We start from the raw sequence: 23,556 nt of genomic DNA on the forward strand, positions 1-23,556 counted from the left end.
AGTCAAAGAGAAAGACAAAAAAGACAAAGGGTGGGAGAAAGAAACAGAATGGGACACAGAAAGGAGGGAAAAACATCCATATGACAGAAAAAGAGAGACAAGAAAAGAGAATACAAGGCCTGCTTTTTATTATATCAACCCTCCCAGCTACAGACTACTGTGGCTAACTAACACATGCACATTAACACACTGTGACATTTAAGAAAACGTGTGTATGGACACATCACCAAACTATTGCCTTAAATTAATCTAGATGGGTTTACAAACCAGATTATTTGTCTTTTGAATTTTTTTTTTTTTTTTTAAATCACTTTTTTGTTATAATTAATAATTGTATTATTATTATTATTATTATGATTATTATTATTATTATTATTATTATTATTATTATTATTATTATTATTATTATTATCATGACTATTGTTAAAATTATAATTTGCTGTATTCACCAGGAAAATATTGTGGATTAATTGTCATTAATTTCTAATTAGCCCTAACCCCTATTTTAAATACATACATTTCTATTTGGAATATACCACACTTAAAAAAATCTGCACACAAGCACTTCCTTTCAAAAACCATGAGCCGAGTTACACTGCAGCTTTTAGAGCCTTAATTTGCATCAATGATTCAATTATTTAGAAAGGCCTACTGACAACTCGAACAAACATTTCCCGTCGAAAAAAATATATCTCAAAATGCCTTGGTAGTGTTATAACATAACCAAACTCGGTCAAGTATCATAGTCGGTGTCTCTGCGAGCCTGTTTGGACACAAAGCTCCGTCAGGATGCAGGACAGCAGCAAGCGGTCCAAGACACCAGCAGCCCTCAGACCAGACTAATTGGATTAAAGGAGCGATAAACATCTCCATTGAGACTGCTGAGCCTTTCTGGAGTGCCATTTGATTTCCACCAATTGAATTAGGGCTCTATCTGGATGTACATGAGTCTGTTCTGACTGTTTCGGATCTGCCCATCAGCCATTTGTGTCGTTAACCCCTATCGTAGTTAAATCAGACTTTATTGGTTCAAACGGCCTAATTGATTGTTTTGTGAGTTTGTATTTATGCTGACAAACAGTACGCAGCAGCCTTGCCTGGATAACAACAGTTTGACATCCCTGCTGCTTATTAATGACTCAGAGATTTGCTTTATTTATTACAACATTTGTGTAAAATTGCTTCAGCTGCTATATTTTTTGCAAGTTCTTTGACTATTCCTATTCTTTCTGTTTATTTGAAGCTATTGATGTTTCACGGCAGACATCTATTTATTAGTCCATCATTAAAAAGTCCCTAGGAAGGAAAGACTTGGTCACAGAGAGAGGAAATACAGACGGGTATGTAAAAGAAAGAGGTTAGAGAACACAGTTTAGGACAGAAGCACACAAACACACACAGAAACACAGACTGGTTCAAAAGCTCACACACACATATACATAAGGAAGAGAGTTAGTGAACACACAAAAGTGAGAGAAAGACTGGAGCAGGAGTCAGTCTCATAGATGGCACCACCACTAGAACCCTGGAGCACCGGCCGAGTTCATCATTTCTCTATACAGGACAAACACTTTCATCTCCATACTGGCCTTTAAGAAACTCTAAAATACTGGCATTTCCTTTTGTTTGTATCCTCGTTGATATGCTGCAAAACCAAGACAATGTGAGACCATGTTAAAACAGGACTCATTAGAAGAAAGAGGACTTTTCACTGATTATACAAAATCATCACTGGACCACTCAAAAGAGATTCTTCTGACATTCTAAAAAAACAGTGAATGCATTGATTCACGAAATAATGATACATTATGTGTTTATAACTATGCTACTGCTTGATTTTCTTCCTTTAAGTGAATTGATAAGGCTTGTCACAAAGTGCTGTGTGGAAGCACCATTGTGTGTGTCCCATAATACCCAGGGGGCAAATGCAACCGTACATTTATAGAAGCCATAGTAACTCTGTAATGAGCATTGGAAATAATGAGTTTAAAAGATGCATTTCCCCAACTTCATGTGTTTGTGGGATCTTTTCATACTCATATTCCGAGATGACCAGCAAGAAGTCTATTTGTATTTAGGCCAGCAGGATGAGGGGGAAGAAGTCAAAGAGATGCAGGGTGTTGCTAGGCATGGTGAGAGAGATGAAGAGAAGATCAAAGAGCAAACGACAAAGGGAAGATAATTATAAGCAGAGACGGCCATTTTTTCCTCAAGTCTTCTTTGACAATTGCCTAAGGCTTAACGGCGATTCAGCTTCCACTTATTTAAAGTGTTTTGAAAGCTGGATGGTCAGGACTAATATAGGAACCAATGCTAGAAGATGACATGCAAAGTGGAGCAGTTTTTCTTTGGTTCCCACTTGGTAAACTTCATGTCAGCTTATGTCTCAAAGACATACAGGGTTAAAGCAGTACCAAGTACAGTTTAAATGCATTATGCAGCATGCATTCAATTATGTATGTCACTTAGCCCATTCCATTTTGATATCAAGGATATGGAGACATTGTGTCTGTATGGATTCAGAACATCCATTTCATCTGAGTCTATGGAAGATTGTACCCGTTTCAAAGTATCAATTTGATCATTTAAAATGTAAAAAGTGTGTGATTTACGAGGTAATCGTCCACGTTATAACATTTCTGTTAATACCAATTCAGACCCATTATAAAAAAAGTATACACAGCTTTTGCAGCTGCTCAACCTTTGCAAATAACACTGAAAGAAACCGTGTTTTTCTCAAAGCTCCTGCAAAGAAATAAATGCATCCCAGCCTGCGGTGCTGCAGTGCAATGTGCACATATATTAAAAATATTGCAAATATTGGAGCTAAATCTGCCCCTTTCTGTGCAAACTAACTGTATTGCATAAACTGACGAAAATCAGTGCCAAAAGCCACACAAAGACTTTGAGACGGAGCAGATATAGCACTGGCAAGCGATGTGCAATCCATAGTGCTATAAGCATCTGCAATCCATTATTTGTGAATTCGCCCCTCAGTGTATTTTGCTGTTGCTGGGAAATGAAATGGAGCCTACCCAACACAAAATAAGGTTTGATGCCATGTGATATGAATGGCAAAGCAGCAAGCACACAGGTATAATGTGGACTTACAGCTAGGCTAATTAACTGAAACCATTAACACATTCTGTTTCAGCCCTGCATCACTACTGCATACATTTGAGGGAATCACAAATGGTCACTTACTTGCATGGGTGAATGTGAGGCAGGATCAACGCAACTAGTAAATCCTTTTCTCCTTATCGGAAAAGGCCAGAGTGTCTTGGTCTCCACGCGAGGACACTTCCTGTGTCTATTACATCTACTTTGATAACCCCACACCTTTTCCCACACATAAGACCATCAAAATAAACATGTGTGGGGCACTCCGCACAGACATTGTTGTTTCCTGTAAAAGTATATTTCATTTTTTAAAGTCATGAAATAAGATCAAGCATATTTTCTGCAGACGACCCGTGAGTATTCGTGTCGAAGGTTACAGCATTAGCTTTGTAAAGCCATTGGACAGTAAGTCTTCACTATCACATTACACTTAACATTGACCGTAGTTCTGAAGGGCTGCTTGCTTTAAATTCTCCCAAATGATGCAAGGGCATGACAGCAAATCCTCACCAGTCATGCTCTGCACCCAGCAGAGTGCTCATAAACTAAGCCCTAACTGAACCCAGTGTTTGATCCTCACAGTCATGCAGATTAAGAAGGGTTTAAAGTACCTGCTTTGCCGTGGAGAGGGGTGTGGAGATTTTAGAGAGGCAGCTCACCATGACCTGTCCAGGCTTTGCATGGGCCCTTTAACTCTAGAACGCCTTGGGCACTAAAGGGTTACAGGTGCAAAGGGTGGTCCTCACCTCTCACAGTGGGCACGGATGCGAATAGAAAGGGATGCTGGGGATATTTTTTTTTTTTTAAATGTTGGGGCGCAGGGAGTTGGTGGAGGGGTTTAGAAATGGCAGGACTGTAGAAGTTGAATAAGAGAGAAAAAGCAGGAGAAATGGCCAACTGTAGAGGAGTGGGCCTTTGAAAGCACAGGGAGATAGAAGCAGATGGCAAGGATATAGAAAATGCTGAGAGAGAGAGAAAGCATGTGATCGGGTATGAAAGAAAGAACAGAGAGAGGAATAGAGGCTGAATTGAGCCATGGGTGACTCAAGCAGAACAGGGGAGGCTGTACTCCAAGGTACCAGTGAGGTGGTAGAGAGGCAGGAGAGATGGAGGAGCGAGGAGGGGAGACAGGGGGAGGCAGGAGGGGGACTTACGTGAAGGCGAAGGCCACCAGAGCACCACTAACCACTATAAAGTCAAGGATGTTCCACAAGTCCCGGAAATAAGAGCCCTGGTGCAAGACCAGGCCCAAATCCACCATCTGGGGGAGAGAAAGGAGAACCTGGTCATGAGGCGTGTGAACTCCTGGGTATGGATGGCGTCGGTGTGCTATGGAGAGTGTCTAATCCTCATTTGGGCTGGGCTTCTCTTGGTATGTCGTTGATTGTTGACTCTGGACATTGCCTCACCTTAATCAGCATCTCAAATGTGAATACTCCTGTGAAGACGTAGTCAAAATAGCGTAGGACCTGCACGAAGAGAAAAAGGGAATGATTCGCTGCTGAATTCAACTACTTGGTAAGTGTGACATGGTGGAAACATGGGGACTTTTTTATTCAAGCAACAGCCAATTTTTTTACATTGGGATGTGGTCCATGTTTTTTTAAATATCAAATGATACAATAAGAATGATTTACAGTAACATTTTAAGCTGCTAATTAAAAAATATATAATTAAATTAAAATATCAAACAATAAATCCACTTAAATGTAATTTGTGACAGAGTAAGAGCATCAACATTATATTGTTAACGCTTCCTTATAGAGCCTGTACTAAATAGCCCTTGGTTTGATCCTTTTAAAATCTGTAAAAATACATTTCTTATTTCCAGTTTTTAAGTGCTTGACTCTTTATTTTGGTTTTATTTAACACATTATATAATGTATTTATCACTGATCCAGCTCATCACATGTAGAAGGCAGGAGTGACACTACAAAGAAAAAAAGCAACCAGCATATTAAGTAAAAAGCAAAAGCATTATGTATTGTAAACATGTATACAAAGGATATTTCATACAGCAGAAGCCTTGTCACTTCCATGTACATGGACTTTCTTACATTGTTGCGGGGGGATTCGGGCCACACGGGGTCTTCAGCAGCCAGCGCGATGCTGCTCATGGCAATGACCAGCAGGATGGTCATCTCAAAATATCGCAGGGTGCAAACGTAGTGACAGGCACGCCGAAACCTAAGAGCACACAAATAGTTTTGATGAAAAGCTCCAGACTAGATCTACCTATAAAAGTGTTGGATCTGTGACTTGATAGAAGATTCATTGTCCATTCACAAAAAGCTAAAGTTGTGTGGATGCCTCAAGAATGCATTCCTGTGTGTCAGATGTTGAATTATACAGTGGAGTTGAGTGTGTGTGTGTGTGTGTGTGTGTGTGTGTGTGTGTGTGTGTGTGTGTGTGTGTGTGTGTGTGTGTGTGTGTGTGTGTGTGTGTGTGTGTCTGTGTGTGTGTGTGTCCTAGCATTACTATACTTGGGGGGACCTAAATCTGTTTACACAGTCACGTGTGGGGACTCGCTTCCCTTATGGGGACAAATTGGAGGTCCCCATGAGGGGAATCATTAGTTTTAGGGTGAAGACTTGGTTAGGTTTAGGGTAAGGGTTATGGTAAGGTAATGTTAAGGGTTAGGGTTAGGCATGTGTTGGTTATGGTTAAGGTTAGGATAAGTCTCCAGGAAATGCATGTAAGTCAATGTAATGTCCCCTGAAGTGATGTATACATAGTGTGTGTGTGTGTGCGTGTGTGTGTGTGTGTGTGTGTGTGTGTGTGTGTGTGTGTGTGTGTGTGTGTGTGTGTGTGTGTGTGTGTGTGTGTGTGTGTGTGTGTGTGTGTGTGTGTGTGTGTGTGTGTGTGTGTGTGTGTGTGTGTGTGTGTGTGTGTGTGTGTGTGTGTGTGTGTGTGTGTGTGTGTGTGTGTGTGTGTGTGTGTGTGTGTGAGATTGTATCCATGCCACTTACGGGTTGGTGGTGGACAGGATGAACATGGAGCTGAAAGGAGGCATGGGCCTGGGTCCTCCTTCACCTTTCTTCTCATCATCATCATCGTCCTTATCCTCTTTCGCTGGCAGTGGCTCCGTGTTGGCATTCTTATTGACTGAAGGGAGAAATAAACAGGGGTTTAGGATGGGATGTTATTTTAGATACACAGGTAAAGAGGATGCAAGATAGTATAATGTTGGGAAAATACTGAATGTACTCTTCCAATTTCAGAGTAGCACATGACAACAAGGGCCCAACTTTAGCTGTGTACATGACAGGATATATGATTACCTAGAAGAGCGTCAGGACACACTGTGAGGCTCAAATGTGACAACGATTAACATGATGATTCAGCCTCTGTGGAGATAGGCATATGACTGTCATTCTTCTTGCTTACGTGGGCCTTAGCTAATTTGAACTAAGCATAGAATACTGCTTTGAACCGGTATACATGCATCTTGTGACTAGGGATGGGTATCGTTAAGGTTTTAACGGTACTACTACTTTTATCGATACCGCTTATCGGTCCGGTCTTTTAACGGTACTCTTATCGGTTATTTTGGAGAAAAAAAAAGGTGAACTAACTAAACTAATTGTGAACAAAACTAACATTGCTTTTTATTTAAATGAAATACATAATATTTCACATCAAAAGAAACAACGTTTTAACGAATCGTATGAAATAATCTGATGACAGAACTGTGAACAGAATAGCTGAAACTTTAACAAAATAAATAACTCAAGTTACCTCTAATAATTAACCCATGTTTGTATAATGTTGTTATCTCTGTGTGTTGCTGCTAGCATACATAACACCTGACGTGGAAAAGTTACTCGTGGATGGGGGGGGGGGCCTACAGAGCTACTAGAAAGACGGTCAAACCCGGTGCATTCCTCCGTCTGAATGTGGTGCACTTTTGCTAAATGTTTAGACAAATTGCTCGTGTTACCGCCCTTACATGCTAAACTCTTATTGCACTTTTGGCAACGAGCATTGTCCACATCGAGACGGGTAAAGTTTAACCAAACCTCGGAGCGCGTTCTCTCCGCCATCTCCTTCGTGTGTTGCATGTAGCAGCCGCGTGTGTGTACTAGGGGTGGGCGGATCGATCCCAAAATATCGATACTTCGATACTAGAGCCAATAGGATCGATACTTTTATATTTTTTTTCCCGTCTCCTCTACTCGTCAATTTCTTCACAAAACTATGTGCAGACGAACACAAGTATGCTCTTTTCTTCTCTCTCTAGTCTCTACTGCTGTCCTCCTCTCCTCGAGGCTCGCGCACGCGCAGCGCACTCCCTGCCTGAACGCCGATTATCAAACTGACTGACAGCAGCCAGCAGGGCAGGACAGCAGCAGCCAGCGGCTCGCGAGTGCGACACACACACACGCGCATGATGGCTGAGAGAAAGAGCAGCGTTGTGTGGATCAATTTCAAAACTGGCAATTAAAACTTAGCGAACTGTGATGTGTGCAAGAAGACAGTTCGCTACTCTGGCCACTTTGTATTGTTATTTTTCCTGTTTGCACTTTGAATTTGCAAAAGTAAAACGTTTATTTTTCTATAAAAACTGTCCTGTCTTTATTCATGAAAATGAATTCAGATTTAGTCTATTTATGATGATTTCAGCTCAAAAATCATGTCATGCAGCTCTCACCTATATGAAAGTACATAAGACTCTTTTCATTTAAAAAAGTATCGGTATCGATATCGGCGATACTGGCCCTGAAATACTTGGTATCGGATCGAATCCAGATTTTGTGGTATCACCCACCCCTAGTGTGTACACTGCCCCACCCCCTCGCACACAGGCGGGGGAGAGAGATCGAAAATACTAAAAATAATCATGGACGCATTTTGCAGTCTTTTTACGCATTAGAAACGGAGTTGGCGACACTAAAACTGCAATATAATGTTTGTGTAGCAATAATACAAAGACATATTTTTTAGATGTCTACAGTACCGATAAAAAGACCGCTAACGTCGGAGCTTAACGGTACCACGGTCTTTAATAATTCAGCCCCGGGGCCCGTTTAATACTGGGCCTCGGTGCCCATCCCTACTTGTGACTGAATAACACCCTCTCTTGTTTATAAGCATGTGAAGGACACTATTTGGGGAACTATTTGTCCCATGTGCTCTGTATGTGATGACTACTTCCATTCTTGCTTGGATGATAAATGCATGTATCCTGATATTGAAACTCAAGCCGGTGACAAGTGATATTTTCCTAACATATAACAACATTGATTCTGCCCTCACCTTGCAGTATGGCATTGATGGATGGAAAAATAGGCATGTCTAGAGCTGTGTAGTCAGGGTGAGGCAGCCTGAGGACACTGTTGGTACGGTGATGGGCGATGCTCCCGTAGCTATCTAATGTCACCAAACTCCCGTGAGTGCTACTGTTTGCAAGATGGAGGGCGGATCCAAAGCCTGGGGCCGCAGGGTGGTGGGCGAGGGGGTTAGGGTGAACATCGCCGGGTGGGGTGGAACCAGAGACCAGTTTGGTGTTCATGAGGTTGTCCATGTCCTCGCTGTACTGGCTGTCCTGCCGGGGGAGGCTCTTCTGAATGGGCCGCGTGGTGGAGAGGTTAGGGACACTGCACTCCCTACAAGTGAGGAGTGAGAAGGAACAATAAGAGACGGAAAAAGAACGTTCTGATGGTATTCAGAGAAAGGTGTGACAGGATCGCAGAAAATGTTGAGTACATTGAAGATGGACGAAACCATGGGTCTAAATCAACAACTTTTCTAAGACTACATTTCTTCTCTAAACCAACTTTTACTAAGAGTCTGACATCTACAAGTTGTCTTATTGAGGATTTAGGTAAGAACATGATCTAGCAGAGAAGCAAAAAGTGAGTGTTGTAATGTTATTGGCTTTTCTTTAATACTACAGTTGTATAATATAGGATGTAAAATACAATATTATTTTATAATTCATGATTTTTTTTAATAAGATTACAAAGCATTATGGGCTTTAACTAAACATCCATCTAAGAAATATTTAATTAATGTTTCCTTCGTAGGGCCATACTTCACCAGATTCTCTTGACATTTTTTTTTAACTTTCTGTGTGGTCACTGATTGAAATTGATTACCTTCTATTTTGTCTCTTTCACTTTACAAGGACCATGGGATTCATCAATATAAGAACACAGGTGTAAACAATTCTTCGGTTTAAGAACACATCATGGCTCTAACTTTTCTTAGGACTCAACCAACACGTTTAAAAGCAATCTTCGGAGGATATTGGTAAATGAGGCCCAATGAGGTTAAACAGAAAACTTTGTTTCATGGACATACTTCCTTCTGTGCTGGCACATCCTCTTCCCCTCGCCGTCCGTCTGGTTTCCATGGCGATTTCTTCTTGGCCTCCTCTCACTGCCTTCCCCAGCTCCTTCCTGTTCTCCTCCTTCTCCACCTCCCTCCACCCCTCTGCTCTTATGTCTCCCTGTTTTCCCCGCTCCTCCGGCACCATCCTCGCCCTCCTCTGCATTTTTCCGATGTGACCTGGGCTTCCTGTGCTCCGACTGTCCCGCGCCTCGACTGCCGCTCCGGGTGTGGTGATGGCGCCGGGCAGGCCTGTCCTCAGAGCCGGGCCCGGGAATCACCGTGGCATCCAGTCGGACATGAGAAGAGTGGTGGTGATGCTCGCTTTTACGACTGCGCCTGCTCTCCGAGGACTCGCCGCGCTCCAGGGGAGGCCTCGCCGTCCCAGAGCCCCCTCCTCCAACTCCTCCCACCTGGCCAACGTGTTCGTGGAGGCGTGTCTGTCTGTGGAGCTCGTCGGCAGGATGGTGCTGGCTGAAGCAGAGGTCTGCATTGTTTGCTGTGGTCTTGTTGGTGTTGTTGTTGCGGTTCTCATGGGGGTCAACAACCAGCGGGCGATCCAGGTGGGTCTTCATGTCTGGGCGGGAGTTACGTGCGAAGTTCACCTGCAAGGGGAGGATGGAAAGGCAACATAGAGGAAGATAGAGAAGGGAAAAGAAGAGGGAATTAAGTTAGAATTCATAATGGCCTTCACACAAATAAACACCAGGTAAGCAACATGAGTCATCATCATTGCCGTCGCTTGTGTACACTGATAGCACAAGCCTAAGGGGCTTGGTTTGCCTTGTCCTTTACATTGTTTTGCTCCTCCCTCCCTCCGCTTGCCTTCCAGTGCTCCTCAGTGTCCAGCTCGTTGTAGAGAGCCTCGCGGCTGGTCACCAGCGTCTGCCTCCTCAGCTCCTTGGTGCGTTGTTCCCACACCGACTTGTTGATTCCCCCCTTGTTGTTCTTCTGCTGCTCCTTACTGTAAAATAAAAACAGAATTAAAGACACTTGCTGCTGTGAGAATATACACACAAAGACGTGAGGATGATGTGAAAACCAGCAGAAAGTATAAGTAGGTAAAGCCAGGATGTAGAGACACACTGGGGGCCACAGACTCTTAAAGGGTCATTTGGTTGGAACAACGTAGCTCAATAAAACAAAGTTCTGGGTGTCGACACAGCTCGTCAAAACACCCACCAGCCTACTTTGGGAAACCATGTGGAGACACAATGGACTGCGGCAAGGTCAGAATTATTTATAATAATGTATGATTTACCGGAAGTATACACACAGTCATTTCGAAATCTGTTATTGGTTACAATAGTAGTGTTTCCATAAAAATACATTTTTAAATTCTGAATAAATAAGCTGTGTGGAAATGGGATTTTTTTAAAATTTTCAATAAAATTGGTGTATTGATCACTTGAGATGCTTTTTCCCTTTGTTCAAAACATATGTAATGTGTTAAATGGGATATGGAAAGGCCTTTGCAGATAAGTCAAACCTATTTCCTCTTTATATTTCAAAAACTTTCATTGAATTCGACTAACAATTGAATCTAACGACTGTAGTGTTTATATCTACCTGATAGAGAAACACCCAAATGATCAGTATCAATCTTCTCCAACCTCCAAAACGTCTACACTTTATCAGCTTACACCCCACCCCACCCCCCTTTTTCAAACAGGGCCAATAATAAACCACAGGAAAGCAACAGCCAAAATATAAGCCAAAACCAATAACAGCTAAATAAAAGCCAGGTATGTAATTCATAAAAAGGATAACAACAAAAGGGAAGGAAATGAAGGTTTTCTAAAACGCAAAATAAAGCAGGGAATGGTTGTAGAGTCAATAAACAGAAAGGATTCAGAAATGAATAAACAAATAAATAAATACCAGTCCAGAAAGGGGTCGGTAGCGTTGTGACACTCACTGTGTACTTTGTTGCTGAGGAGGGAAACAGCTGGTGAGTGAGATGGCACGAAAGAACAGAGGGAGGATTTCATTCCAAAATGGGCTATCCATTCGCCATTTAAGCCAGCCTAGCCCGACAAATGGTCACAATCATAATAAAATGTGCTGTAAAAACAGACTTTCTACTCAAATAAGTTAAATATATTACTGAAATGCAAAAATAAATGACGAATTAAAGGTGGGGTAGGTAATTTTGGAGAAACCAGCTCGAGTGCTTTAGAATTTGAAAATACAAAGCCTGAACAAATCTGCTACTTCCTTACAGAGGCAGAGCCCCTCCTCCAACACACACAAACGCGCACATGACCAATGAGGGCACGAGATAAGTTTCTGCACAGATGGAAGGCTGACAGCAGGTAGGCCATCCAGTTACTTTAGCCGGACCGGCTCAGATGATTGGTCGTGCTTTTTACAGCGCCACGGCTTCCACAGATTACATTTTTTTATGTATTTTTTGTCAAAGCATTTAAGATATTCATTGCTATCGGGATGTTAAGAGCATTCCATGGAATATAACACAAAGTGTATCTCGAAGAAATGCTACATTTTTTGCCAAAAAGATTGAGCATTTTGGAATGCAACCCTTCACACACAAACACACATAGGCCTAAACACACACACACACAAAATGCAACATGCACACACACACACACACACACACACACACACACACACACACACACACACACACACACACACACACACACACACACACACACACACACACACACACACACACACACACACACACACACACACACACACACACACACACACACACATTGCATCTGTATTACATCACTCCCTGATCCTGCTGTTCTGTCCTTATCACTCTTTTGCATCTTTTACCATATATTTCTCAACCCTCTGCATTACCTCTGATCTTCCTTTGTGTCTGCACAGTGCTTTATTAAAGAGCCTGCTACATAAAGAACAGTTCCAAATGAAAAATGTATACTTTCAAGACTGCTATCATCAACTGTGGTGCATAAACTACTAAAAACACAGTTAAACTCCTTCCCTATCTGATAAACTCACCACAGTGAAGTGATTTAAATTGGATTTGTTCCTGCAATCTGTTTAGATTGTAAAGCTGTGTTTGTATACTTAAAATTTAGAGCGTACCAGTAAGTATTATGTAGCCTATCAGGTGTTTTCATGTAGCCTTCATGGTAGCCTCCTCCCTGAATGTACCATAGAATATCTTCTTAAGAGATTCGTCATGCTCCACTGATGTCCCAGAGTTTAAAATCCTTGCTTGGAAAAACAAGGATTTTCTCTTTTGGAATTTCAATGTTTTTCCTTTTTTCATACTAAAAAAACAAGGGATTCACCCTGATACAGTGATTTAAATACACACTGCAGAGCTGCGTTGCCCCTACAGCAATGCACAAGATATTTCAAGATAACAGTTAAGAGTTACCAAAATGTAATCTAAAACTCCAGGTTATAAAGTAGAAACATATTAAGCTACATTTAAAGACACCTGTCAAACAAGTGTAGCTTTAATAATAATCACACAGACACTTTCTCTTTCTCACACATACACACACAGATGTGCATCGTATTGACAGATACATGTTCAACCTCAAAAGGACTCCCAGGTAAAGTGTACTGGTACGAAGACACAAATCCTCACAGCACAGTGAAGAACAGTACTCACAGTTACAGGAAACAATGAGATTCACAAAATGATGAACACGTTATTATGAGCATGTATGTTTCAATCCTGTTTGCCCATTGCATTTGTGTGTGTGTGTGTGTGTGTGTGTGTGTGTGTGTGTGTGTGTGTGTGTGTGTGCGTGCGTGCGTGCGTGCACGTGTGTGTGATGCAGTGTAGGCAGAGGCTCATGTTTCACACTGGTAAAGGTCAGAGCTGTGTGTACGGGTTGTGTGTTTGTGGTGTTTCCAAGCAGACGTGGGCTCCCCCGCTGTGCTTTTTTTAGGGACAGACCACATAGTTGTGTGCGTGTGTGTGTGTGTGTGTGTGTGTGTGTGTGTGTGTGTGTGTGTGTGTGTGTGTGTGAACTTTAGAAGGAGTGAAAGGGAAGACCCCTGTGTATACAGAGAAAAGAGATCAAAGACTGACTCTCCTGACCAGAGGAGGGCTGGCCCAGATCAATCCAACACCGGCGTGTGTGTGTGTGTGTGTGTGTGTGTGTGTGTGTGTGTGTGTGTGTGTGTGTGTGTGTGTGTGTGTGTGTGTGTGTGTGTGTGCGTGTGTGTGTGCATGTGTGCGTGCGTGTGTGCTGATCGGAAGAGAGAAGAAAGCGTGCATGCATGTTTAGGCGTATCACTAAATGTGCTGTAGTTTGCTATAAAACAGCTTTAACATTCATGTCAGCCTACAGTATGAATGTAAACAAAATGAAAGTATCTTTATTCCAAGGAATGCAATATTTTTAAGATACAGTATGTTGTAATTGTCTTTTTTGAAAATTGTGCTATTAAAAAAAAGAAATATGAAAAAGTAAAACTCTTTGGATGATGGTAAATGAGTGAACAATCTGCAACCATGACAGTGAGCTTCTGCATTACACTGAAAAGACATCATGGGTAATTAGGCGTCTTTTACAAATGTGGTTCAAAGGTTATGAGAATGGCTTTCCATAAACTGCGATGTGTAATGCAACATGATGTAACAAATGTTTATAAAATATATTCCCAATGCATTCATACATTGTACTGCTATTACTTCAAGCAGCTGAATCTTTCATTAGTGCTTACATCATGGTGGATGAACGAGTTTCTGTTTTTTGAAGGTATGTGCACATGTTCCACCCTAATACTCATGCCTGTTGTGAAAAAGTTCTAAAAATTGGTACAAAAACCCAAATTCAACCTTAATAAGAAAAAACTCACGCTGCGATGGAGAGGTTGGCGGCAGACATTGGGCTGACTTCAGCCACCTCCTTGGCTTTCTGCAGGGCGATCTTCTTACTGTTAGCCGCCTCTTCGTCCTGTTCGTCCTGCGGAGAGACATTCGGAAGGAAATCAAAATCAGAAATCATTTGTTGAGTAGAGGACCATAACTCTCTGAGAAATGGGACTGTAGGACTGTGTACCTTGGTCAGTTCCTGTGCGTTGGCTAAATTGTCCACAGCGATGGCCAAGAACACATTCAGCAGAGTGTCTGAACATGGAGTTAGAGGCATGTAGGAGTTTGTTTGTACTGTACGGGTAAATACAGCATTAACATAAACGAGCAGCTGGATCTCAACAGGAACCATTGTCAAATCCTTCATTTCAAAATACAAAAAAAGACCGTCTGTTTGCCTTAGTGGGATAAATGACAAGAAATAGGTGGATTAAAAAGTTAACACTAAGAAATATTATCTGTGTATGAAAAGTTGGGCTGCACAAAACAGAAATTATTACATATTTATTGAAAATGCAATATGGACATGTGTAAAATCCAAATTGCAATAATCACAATATTTAGTGAGGGCAAAATATTAATTCATATAGTTATTTTTTTATTTAATCATATGCATCTGAATGGATGGTGTACTCTGTAAGTCAGTTACTAAACCAACATATAAAGAATAACGGAAAGTGCCTTTATTTACAGTGTGAGTGTTTTGTGTGCTTATTGGCAGTTTTTTTTATGTAAAAAGGATACAGTTGCCGAAAAGTGTAAGCACGATGAAGAAGATGGAGAAGCCCATGCCCTTGTTGACTCCGCCCTGAGACTTGATGCCATCGTACATCACCATGTTCCAGTCCTCACCGGTCAGGATCTGACACACACACACACACACACACACACACACACACACACACACACACACATACACACACACACACACACACACACACACACACACACACACACACACACACACACACACACACACACACACACACACACACACACACACACACACACACACACACAGTTAAGCACAATTAAACCTTTCACTAAAGACATTTGTCAATTCAAAAGTAGCATTTTACATTTCTCCTTGTGTGAATATCCTCTTTAGTTCATAAACCATGTTGTCCTAATCCAACCCTCGTCCCTCCCCCGCCTCCACCAGCCTCTCCCTCCCTTCCTCCCTTTCACACCACCCGCTCTGCTTACCTGGAACACCGTCATTATTGCTGCGGGGAAGGTGTCAAAGTTGGTCGGAGGAGTGCCATTTGGAAAATTAAACCTAGTAGAGGAAAAACATGAAATGGAAGAGAAATGTAAACCAGAAGCGTGAGGTAAAAGAAGTATGTTATAGGTAGAACACATATCGTCAATTATTTCATTTTCTTAACCAAACTGGCAATAATAAAACAATGTCTTTGGGATATAAGAGAAGATAGAAAGAGACGCAGAGGTTAAGGGAAGCAGCACTGACTGTCCTCCGAAGAGCTGCATGCCCAGCAGGGCGAAGACAACTATGAAGAGGAAGAGCAGGAAGAGCAAGCTGATGATGGACTTCATAGAGTTGAGCAGTGAGACGACAAGATTGCGCAAAGATTTCCAGTACCTGGCAAGAAGAAGACAGAACGAGTGTGTTAAGCTGAGCGCAATGTTATGTCCAATGCATGAATATGAGGAATAGAAGTGAAGCTAGAGTACTCACTTGGTGACTTTGAAAATCCTCAATAACCTGAGAGCTCGAAGCACGCTGATGCCAAACGACGTGCCCGGCTGGATGATGGACCACAGCACTTCAAATATACTACCACATATCACCTAAAGCAAACACAAGCATATGCACGCATGTCATTCATCATGATGAGCCAACGCATCATCCCTGTATTTGTGTTTGTGTGCGAGGTCTAATTGTCTGTGTGGTTATGTTATTAAATGTGTGCATAGTGGTGTGAAATGAGTGTTTGCACCTGCGTATGGATTTGTGTTTTGTGTGTGTGTGTGTGTGTGTGTGTGTGTGTGTGTGTGTGTGTGTGTGTGTGTGTGTGTGTGTGTGTGTGTGTGTGTGTGTGTGTGTGTGTGTGTGTGTGTGTGTGTGTGTGTGTGTGTGTGTGTGTGTGTGTGTGTGTGTGTGTGTGTGTGTGTGTGTGTGTGCGTGTTGGGACTCACAATGCAGTCGAAGCAATTGAAGGAGGAGTTGAGGTAGGCCTGTTTGCCAAGGCCGTACATCTTTATAAACATCTCTGTCAAGAATATCCCCAGGAAGATTAATTCAGCAAAATCTGCAGGGATGGAAGATGATAAGAAGGGAGGAGGAAGAGGAGGAAGAGGAGGAAGAGGAGGAAGAGGAGAAAAGAGGTCAGATTTATGTGACATTTATTTAAGAATGCATTTTAAGTTTTACTTGTGTTTGTATCAAAATCTGTATTGTGTATCAAAATATTCTAAAAGTCTTTTTTAATACTCTCAATTAGCGTAACATATTTTTTTACAAATCCTCCAATTTCTCACTATTATATTGTTTTTTAAATTTTTTTTAATTTATCACAATTTCCGGTTTCCATATTTTTAGAGCTATATAATTTGTATTTTGATTTTCGGTACAATTAATTTCATCCCATTTGTTCAATAGTACACTGAACAAAAATATAAACGCAACACTTTTGTTTTTGCTCCCATTTTTCATGAGATGAACTCAAAGATCTAAAACATTTTCTACTTACACAAAATAACCATTTCTCTCAAATATTGTTCACAAATCTGAAAAAATCTGTGATAGTGAGCACTTCTCCTTTGCCCAGATAATCCATCCCACCTCACAGGTGTGGCATATCAAGATGCTGATTAGACGGCATGATTATTACACAGGTGTGCCTTAGGCTGGCCACAATAAAAGGCCACTCTGAAACATGCATTTTTGCTTTATTGGGGGGGTCTGGGGGGGTCCGAAAACCAGTCAGTATCTGGTGTGAGGGTTAGAGTTAGGGTTAGGGTTAGGGTTAGGGTAATGTTGTGAATCGAGTGGCCTGTGTTCATCGTCCATAACACACGCCTGCCCATACCATAACCCCACCACCACCATGGGCCACTCGATTCACAACATTACCCTAACCCTAATCCTAACCCTCATGTTATGAATGTAGAAAATGTTTTAGATCTTTGAGTTTATCTCATGAAAAATGGGAGCAAAAACATTTATAAGCGTTTATATTTTTGTTCAGTGTATATGCAAACGAGAGAAATGGTGTGTTTGGGTTAGTCAGCTTTTTCATGAATTTAGTCACATTTACTTTTTGCTCACCCACTCCTTTCTAGTAATAGTGCCTAGGTGGAGATAATCTGTCGATGCTTACACAGACTTAGCATTTATCCCCTCCCTCATACTCACATAAAAAATCTGACAGAGGCTCCGGCTGGTCGTAGTGCACTACAGCCACACACATAGTGTTGAGCCCGACCAAGCACAGCACGGTCCAGTAGAAGGCCTGCGACTTGACGGCGTGTCGGATGAGGAAGCGTAGCCGTCGCTCTCGCCGCTTGAAATCTGATCCTTCCAGCTTGGAGCTCTTCAAGCTGGCCCGGGCAAACGGTGACCCTGAAAGGATAAAGCGAGGAGAAATGGTTTGGCGTTAGCCTGATAATGAAGTATAGAGTGATTTATTGGCAGAACTGTGTGCACTTAGCATCTTGGATAAGCAAAACTGTACACAGTGTAAAATGTCCTCTGCTTTCTGATTCATACACAGCAGGAGGTACAATAAGTTACAAAAAAAAAAAAGGCTCTCCTGGCACACACACAGTGATGATGACACATACAGGAGTAGAAGATTGAGTGTCCCGATGGACGAATAGTTAAGAGGTTTATAAGCTTTAAACTGGTTTCACATGTTATCTTTAATCATATCATCACGTCCACCAAATTTCAATAGTGTAGATCCTCTCCCTAAATGATAGCTTTTTGCTTTTCTGAATACTCCCCTTCCTTTGTCTGTAAATATTATTGGTTCATTCATTTTCATAAGCATTTTATCTTTACTGATTTCAGCAAAGTATTCTTTCCTCTACACACACATCTCACAGGAGAAAAGGCAGACTTGCCTAGCGTAAGAAAGCTGAAGGAATGAGGAAGGAAGGAAAGAAGGAAAGAGGAAGGAAGGAAAGAAGGAAGGATGGAAAGAAGGAAAATAAAGGTGTCAAATGGGGGGGGTTGAGGAAAGGGGAAAAAGGTAACAAGAGGAGAGAAGTGCCAAGCAGCAGAATAGAGGAGAGGGAAGGAGAGAGAGAAGGAGAGGAGGGTCAGGTAATGCTGATATGCAAGACAAGATAGCATCTGTATGTACCTGTGGTTTGCCTTTGCGCGTGTGTGTGTGTGTGTGTGTGTGTGTGTGTGTGTGTGTGTGTGTGTGTGTGTGTGCGTGTGTGTGTGTGTATGTGTGTGTGTGTGTGTGTGTGCGCGCGCGCGCGTGTGTGTGTGTGTGTGTGTGTGTGTGTGTGTGTGTGTGTGTGTGTGTGTGTGTGTGTGTGTGTGTGTATGTGTGTGTGTGTGTGTGTGTGTGTGTTTGTGTGTGTGTGTGTGTGTGTGTGTGTGTGTGTGTGTGTGTGTGTGTGTGTGTGTGTGTGTGTGTGTGTGAGTGAGAGAGATTGTATCTTACCCACTGCCAGGTCTCCCTCCCCTTCCTCTGGGTTCAGCAGCTCAGCTTTGCTCTTATGGTTCTTTGTGGCTCTTCTACGTGAGCCTGCAATAGAAACATTATGTGTTTATTTTTGACAGTGCTGACATGTTACATATATTTGTATCATTTGGTTTTAAAATCACAGCCGTACAACACAGTTAATAAGCAAGTTCTTACCATCATAAGCCGTGACATTGTCATCATCCGCCAAGATGACCTCCTCTGCGAATAACACATATTAAACAAAAATATGTTAATATGCGACATTGAATTTGTTTGATGACTTCCACAGTGTCTGTCAATCTTTTGTTATCATCGTCATTTCTTATTTGGATTCAAACCGGAAACAAAGAGTCTGTCCTGCACCTGTGCCTGCTTCTCATCCCTCCCTCCTTTGTATTCTAGCTTGCTTGTTTTTATGTAGATTGTCTTTTCAAGAAGATGAAAGGTCTGCCCTTTTCTCCCTGCCGCTGCATCCAACATCCAACCCTCCGTTCCTCTTATCTTCTCCACATCTTCCCTGCCCTCAGCAGTGAGAAGACAAAAGAGACGAAGAGAACTACGGGCAGGCAGTCTCCTCCATCGAAGCTTCAAACAAGGGGCTTTAATCCTTGCTAAATGAGTGTAACTCAAAGCTGTTCACTTATATTTAGTGCACTGGCTGTAATTCAAGTTGTGTTTGCATTTGAAGGAGAGTTATGACTACAATACACTGCCCAGAAACATACCTAATCATCTAACCTTTATGATTGAATTGTTTTAATGTAAATCATGATTTGAGTTGGTGTCAGTCTGCTTCAAACTATCGAAACTTTACAATAAAAGATTTTTTGATTAAAGTAAATACAGTTAAAATGAATAATTATTATCTCAGTTGCAGCTGCTTCACAATAAAATCCATCAGATTATTATTTATTAGTCATAGGCTATTACCGTAAAGCACCAAACAGATGCTTTAATATTGTACTAATATCACAATCCTGACTATGTAAGTTGTTGGCAAAGGATCATTATTGTGTTTTTTTGCGATATGTTTATACATTACACTACATGTCATTTGTTAGACGCTTTAATCCAAAGCGACTAACATACGTGGACAATCCCCACAGGAGCAATTTGGGGTGAAGTGTCTTGCCCAGGGACACAACGACATGCTGACTGCAGTGGGACTCGAACTTGCAACCCCCTGATTCGAAGTCCAGCACACCATTCACTGAGCCACACCACATGTCTACATGTCTCTGTGCGGGATGAATGAACACGTACCAGCTTTGCAGATCCACTCCAGATATCCGTTGAGTTCCCTTTCTATCTGCTGCTGTCTTCTGAGCTTCAGGAACTCACTCCTGTTCTCCACACGCTCTCTCTCTTTGGCAAACTCCCTGCAGACAACACACACACACACACACACACACACACACACACACACACACACACACACACACACACACACACACACACACACACACACACACACACACACACACACACACACACACACACACACACACACACACACACACACACACACACACACACACACACACACAGCACCAAGTTAGACACTTTTAATGATACCCTGCATGTTTTACTGTGACATAAAAACACGTTTTTTTTAACCGCCAATGAATATGGGAAGTGCTCTTGTGTATCAACAACATTTACAATATAGTTGTCACAAACACACACACTTACCCTGACAACACACCCAGCACCAGGTTGAGCATGAAGAAGGAGCCGATGATGATGAGGGGGATGAAGTACATCCAGTTCCATGCACTCCCTGAGGCATCGTTGCTCTGTGAACACACACGCACACAAGCAAGTAATCAATTAACAAATGGCGACATCAAAACATGTGGCGTGTATTTGCGAGACCCAGGTTACAACAGGTATGCGTTTGCATGAGTTAACTGCACTGGCATATGATTGGTTCTGTCCTTGCTGAATGTAATGCTTTTTTTTAAAAAGACAAACTCGATATCCAAGCATTTAATAAAATACCAGTTCCATTTATTAGCCTGCTTATCAAGTTAAGGTGCATTTCTTAGCATCCAGGTACTGCACACATGGTATAGGGATAGGAAATATATCGATATAAGATCACTACCCTGATATGAGGCTGGATATCCTGCTAGATTTTGGATATCATAATTCTCTTTTTGTGGTATTAAACGCTGCATTACAGAACATTTTCTTAACTCAGACAGTTTTTTTTATTTGCCCTTTAACCACTTAGTGATTTAATCAACATTACTGCTGGTTGTTAATCGAAAATCTAATTGTGTGAATAGTTTGTGAAAGCAATACTCAACCATACAATATAGTTGTGATACCGATATGGAGGTACTATTTTTTATTTTCTAATTATCGTCCATTCCTGTTACATCTGGACTAAACATGCAAGAAAATGTCACATAAAGTAGACATTAAACAATGTGGCATTAAAAAAAAAAATGGAGGTCAGTTCACTTCAAAGTGCCGTCCACAGCTGTGGGAAACATAAAAAACAGCAAGGTGGACATGATTTTGCTTTAAGTCATCTCAATAAGTAAATGCATACCTGCCACTCTACTTAGCTGCTCAGTGCAGAGTAAATAATGTATAACAAATGCTTTGGTCTCTCCCCCTCTCTATCTGCACCATCCTGCTGTCCAGACTCTCCTTACCTTTTCTTTATTCTCTCCTTATGGTTTCCTCCTTTTGCATCACTCTTCGTTTCTTCTGCTTCCCCTTTTTATTTTATTCGTTTAAATTTTTTCTCTCTTGCTTTTTTCTGATCAGCCTCTAAACTGATTCTTCATATCACCCCTTCCCACCCCTAGACCCCCTCTTCTCTTTCCTGTTTTGCGCCCTCTTTCTCAGAGGCTTGCAGTCTAGCGTCCCCCTGTCTCCTCCGTCCTCCATCTTTCCTTCTTCCTGCATGTAAGCTGGCATTGCTGCTGTGAACCCAATATACCGCAGACCCTTTTTTCTACCATTAAACTTTTATCGCTCCCCTCCCCAGCAGCTGCAAGAATAACTTGGGCTGAACAGGCCTTTTTAAATATAGAGCAGCACCGGGAAGGAGGGACACGGGGAGAGAGACACAGAGTGCGAGGGGGAAAGAGGAAGGAATGAAATGAGGGGAGGAGAGGGAGAAAAAGAAAAAAAGAAGAGAGGGATGAAGAAAGAGAAGGAGCAGCAGGAAGACTGAGAGGGAGAGGAGGGGGGGGGAAAGACGACTACAGTTACACTCAAAGACCCTCATCTACCTCTGGTCTCCTAGCAACCGTTACCACTGACAGCAGGTCTTGGGCATGAGTGATGACACTGTTCAGGACCAGGTACCTATTTCTGGGCAGGCTCTCAGGGTGCACAGGTAGAATCAGTGGAGGTTTTTATGCTTTAATATAAAATGTAATGGGAGAAAATAATCTTGGATGTTTCGGCTGTGCAGTATCAAAATGTAGAGACTTCTGACAGACATGTTGGACGAACATAAGACAAATGTTAAGCTATATTTGAAGGGGAATATTTAATTTATTTTTCCATACATCGAGTGGCAGTTTTATCCTAACAAACAATCCAACAAAATGGCCGCCAAGTATGAGAATATAGTCTATACAAACCAAGGTATTGCTGATAAAAACAAGGTTAACATGGCTAACAAACTGATACTGTATATGATTTTTAGTAATTGGTGTTTATCTGCTAGTACAGCATGTCTATAAAAGTGCTGATGAAGTTTGAATTCTGTATCATTATCCTCTTTTCTTGAATGCTTGCCTCTATTGTGCACCTGAACCTACTAGATCTGAAACTCTCAAATGATTGACTTGAAACTTTTTTACCAGGTCTGCATGACTGGAGTTTAATCAGGAATATGTTTGGCTTGTTTACATTAGCCATTTAAACAGCTTAGAAGGAATAAAGTCTTTCAAAAAATGTAATATTTCTTCCTGCATTTTGTCAGGGGCTGTGTAAAGGTGTTGAAAACTGTGTTGAGCACTACATACATAGTAGAGCAGGTCAGTCCAGCCCTCCATGGTGATACACTGGAAGACGGTGAGGATAGCAAACAGGATGTTGTCAAACTGGGTGATGCCGTAGTTTGGTCCCGTCCAGTACCTTCGACACAAGGTGCCCTCTGGACACAGCCGCGACGGAAGCTCTGTCCCACATGGATACTCTTCTTTCATCTCACCTGAACACCAAAGAATGAGGGGAGGAGTTTCAAAACAAAAGGTAGTCGTAGGAAATTATGTTGTTTGTTAAGATTTGTCACCTTACTTTCTGGAATTAAATATGTCAAGAAATAGGATACAAAATAAAAAGGTATAGGCAGTATAAAAACAATTATCAAAAAACAAAATAGGCTCACCTGCTTGAATTATTGAGACATTTAACATCGTATATTCTCAATAGACCAAGAAACAACAGTTTTGTTTCTTGGTAGATGAGATACTATTTTTATAATGTCATCTATATATACAGAGAAAAGAGGCAAATTATGCATAAACAAGAAAATAATTAGAAATGTTCTGTGGAAACTGCCTTTCATCACATAAACACAGAATTGAGGCACTGTAAACAATCTAAAGCCAATTATGTTATTTTCCTGAA

The 23,556-nt window shown here is 41.6% G+C and overlaps 1 protein-coding gene across 12 annotated transcripts in view; it reads right to left on the reverse strand.

Annotated features, from left to right (window-relative positions):
- The window catches only part of cacna1aa (calcium channel, voltage-dependent, P/Q type, alpha 1A subunit, a), a 90,072-nt gene that overhangs the window by 35,331 nt on the left and 31,185 nt on the right, over positions 1 to 23,556 (reverse strand). For 8 of the 12 annotated variants that reach the window (XM_079641709.1, XM_079641708.1, XM_079641703.1 and 5 more), the window contains exons 6-26: positions 22,950 to 23,137; positions 20,647 to 20,750; positions 20,218 to 20,333; positions 19,129 to 19,173; positions 18,931 to 19,014; positions 17,667 to 17,873; positions 16,448 to 16,560; positions 15,987 to 16,099; positions 15,759 to 15,890; positions 15,494 to 15,566; positions 15,032 to 15,149; positions 14,475 to 14,542; positions 14,272 to 14,378; positions 11,332 to 11,382; positions 10,246 to 10,414; positions 9,424 to 10,055; positions 8,377 to 8,726; positions 6,090 to 6,225; positions 5,178 to 5,307; positions 4,530 to 4,589; positions 4,275 to 4,381 (exon numbers count right to left, since the gene is read on the reverse strand). In XM_079641709.1, the coding sequence (XP_079497835.1) occupies positions 4,275 to 4,381; positions 4,530 to 4,589; positions 5,178 to 5,307; positions 6,090 to 6,225; positions 8,377 to 8,726; positions 9,424 to 10,055; positions 10,246 to 10,414; positions 11,332 to 11,382; positions 14,272 to 14,378; positions 14,475 to 14,542; positions 15,032 to 15,149; positions 15,494 to 15,566; positions 15,759 to 15,890; positions 15,987 to 16,099; positions 16,448 to 16,560; positions 17,667 to 17,873; positions 18,931 to 19,014; positions 19,129 to 19,173; positions 20,218 to 20,333; positions 20,647 to 20,750; positions 22,950 to 23,137 (3,103 nt within the window). The remainder of the gene's footprint in view (positions 1 to 4,274; positions 4,382 to 4,529; positions 4,590 to 5,177; positions 5,308 to 6,089; positions 6,226 to 8,376; positions 8,727 to 9,423; positions 10,056 to 10,245; positions 10,415 to 11,331; positions 11,383 to 14,271; positions 14,379 to 14,474; positions 14,543 to 15,031; positions 15,150 to 15,493; positions 15,567 to 15,758; positions 15,891 to 15,986; positions 16,100 to 16,447; positions 16,561 to 17,666; positions 17,874 to 18,930; positions 19,015 to 19,128; positions 19,174 to 20,217; positions 20,334 to 20,646; positions 20,751 to 22,949; positions 23,138 to 23,556) is intronic. The other 4 variants (XM_079641705.1, XM_079641713.1, XM_079641710.1 and 1 more) reach the window with 3 other exon arrangements.

This window comes from Notothenia rossii (genome assembly GCF_949606895.1).
Source record: "Notothenia rossii genome assembly, chromosome: 8".
NCBI classification, from domain to species: domain Eukaryota; kingdom Metazoa; phylum Chordata; class Actinopteri; order Perciformes; family Nototheniidae; genus Notothenia; species Notothenia rossii.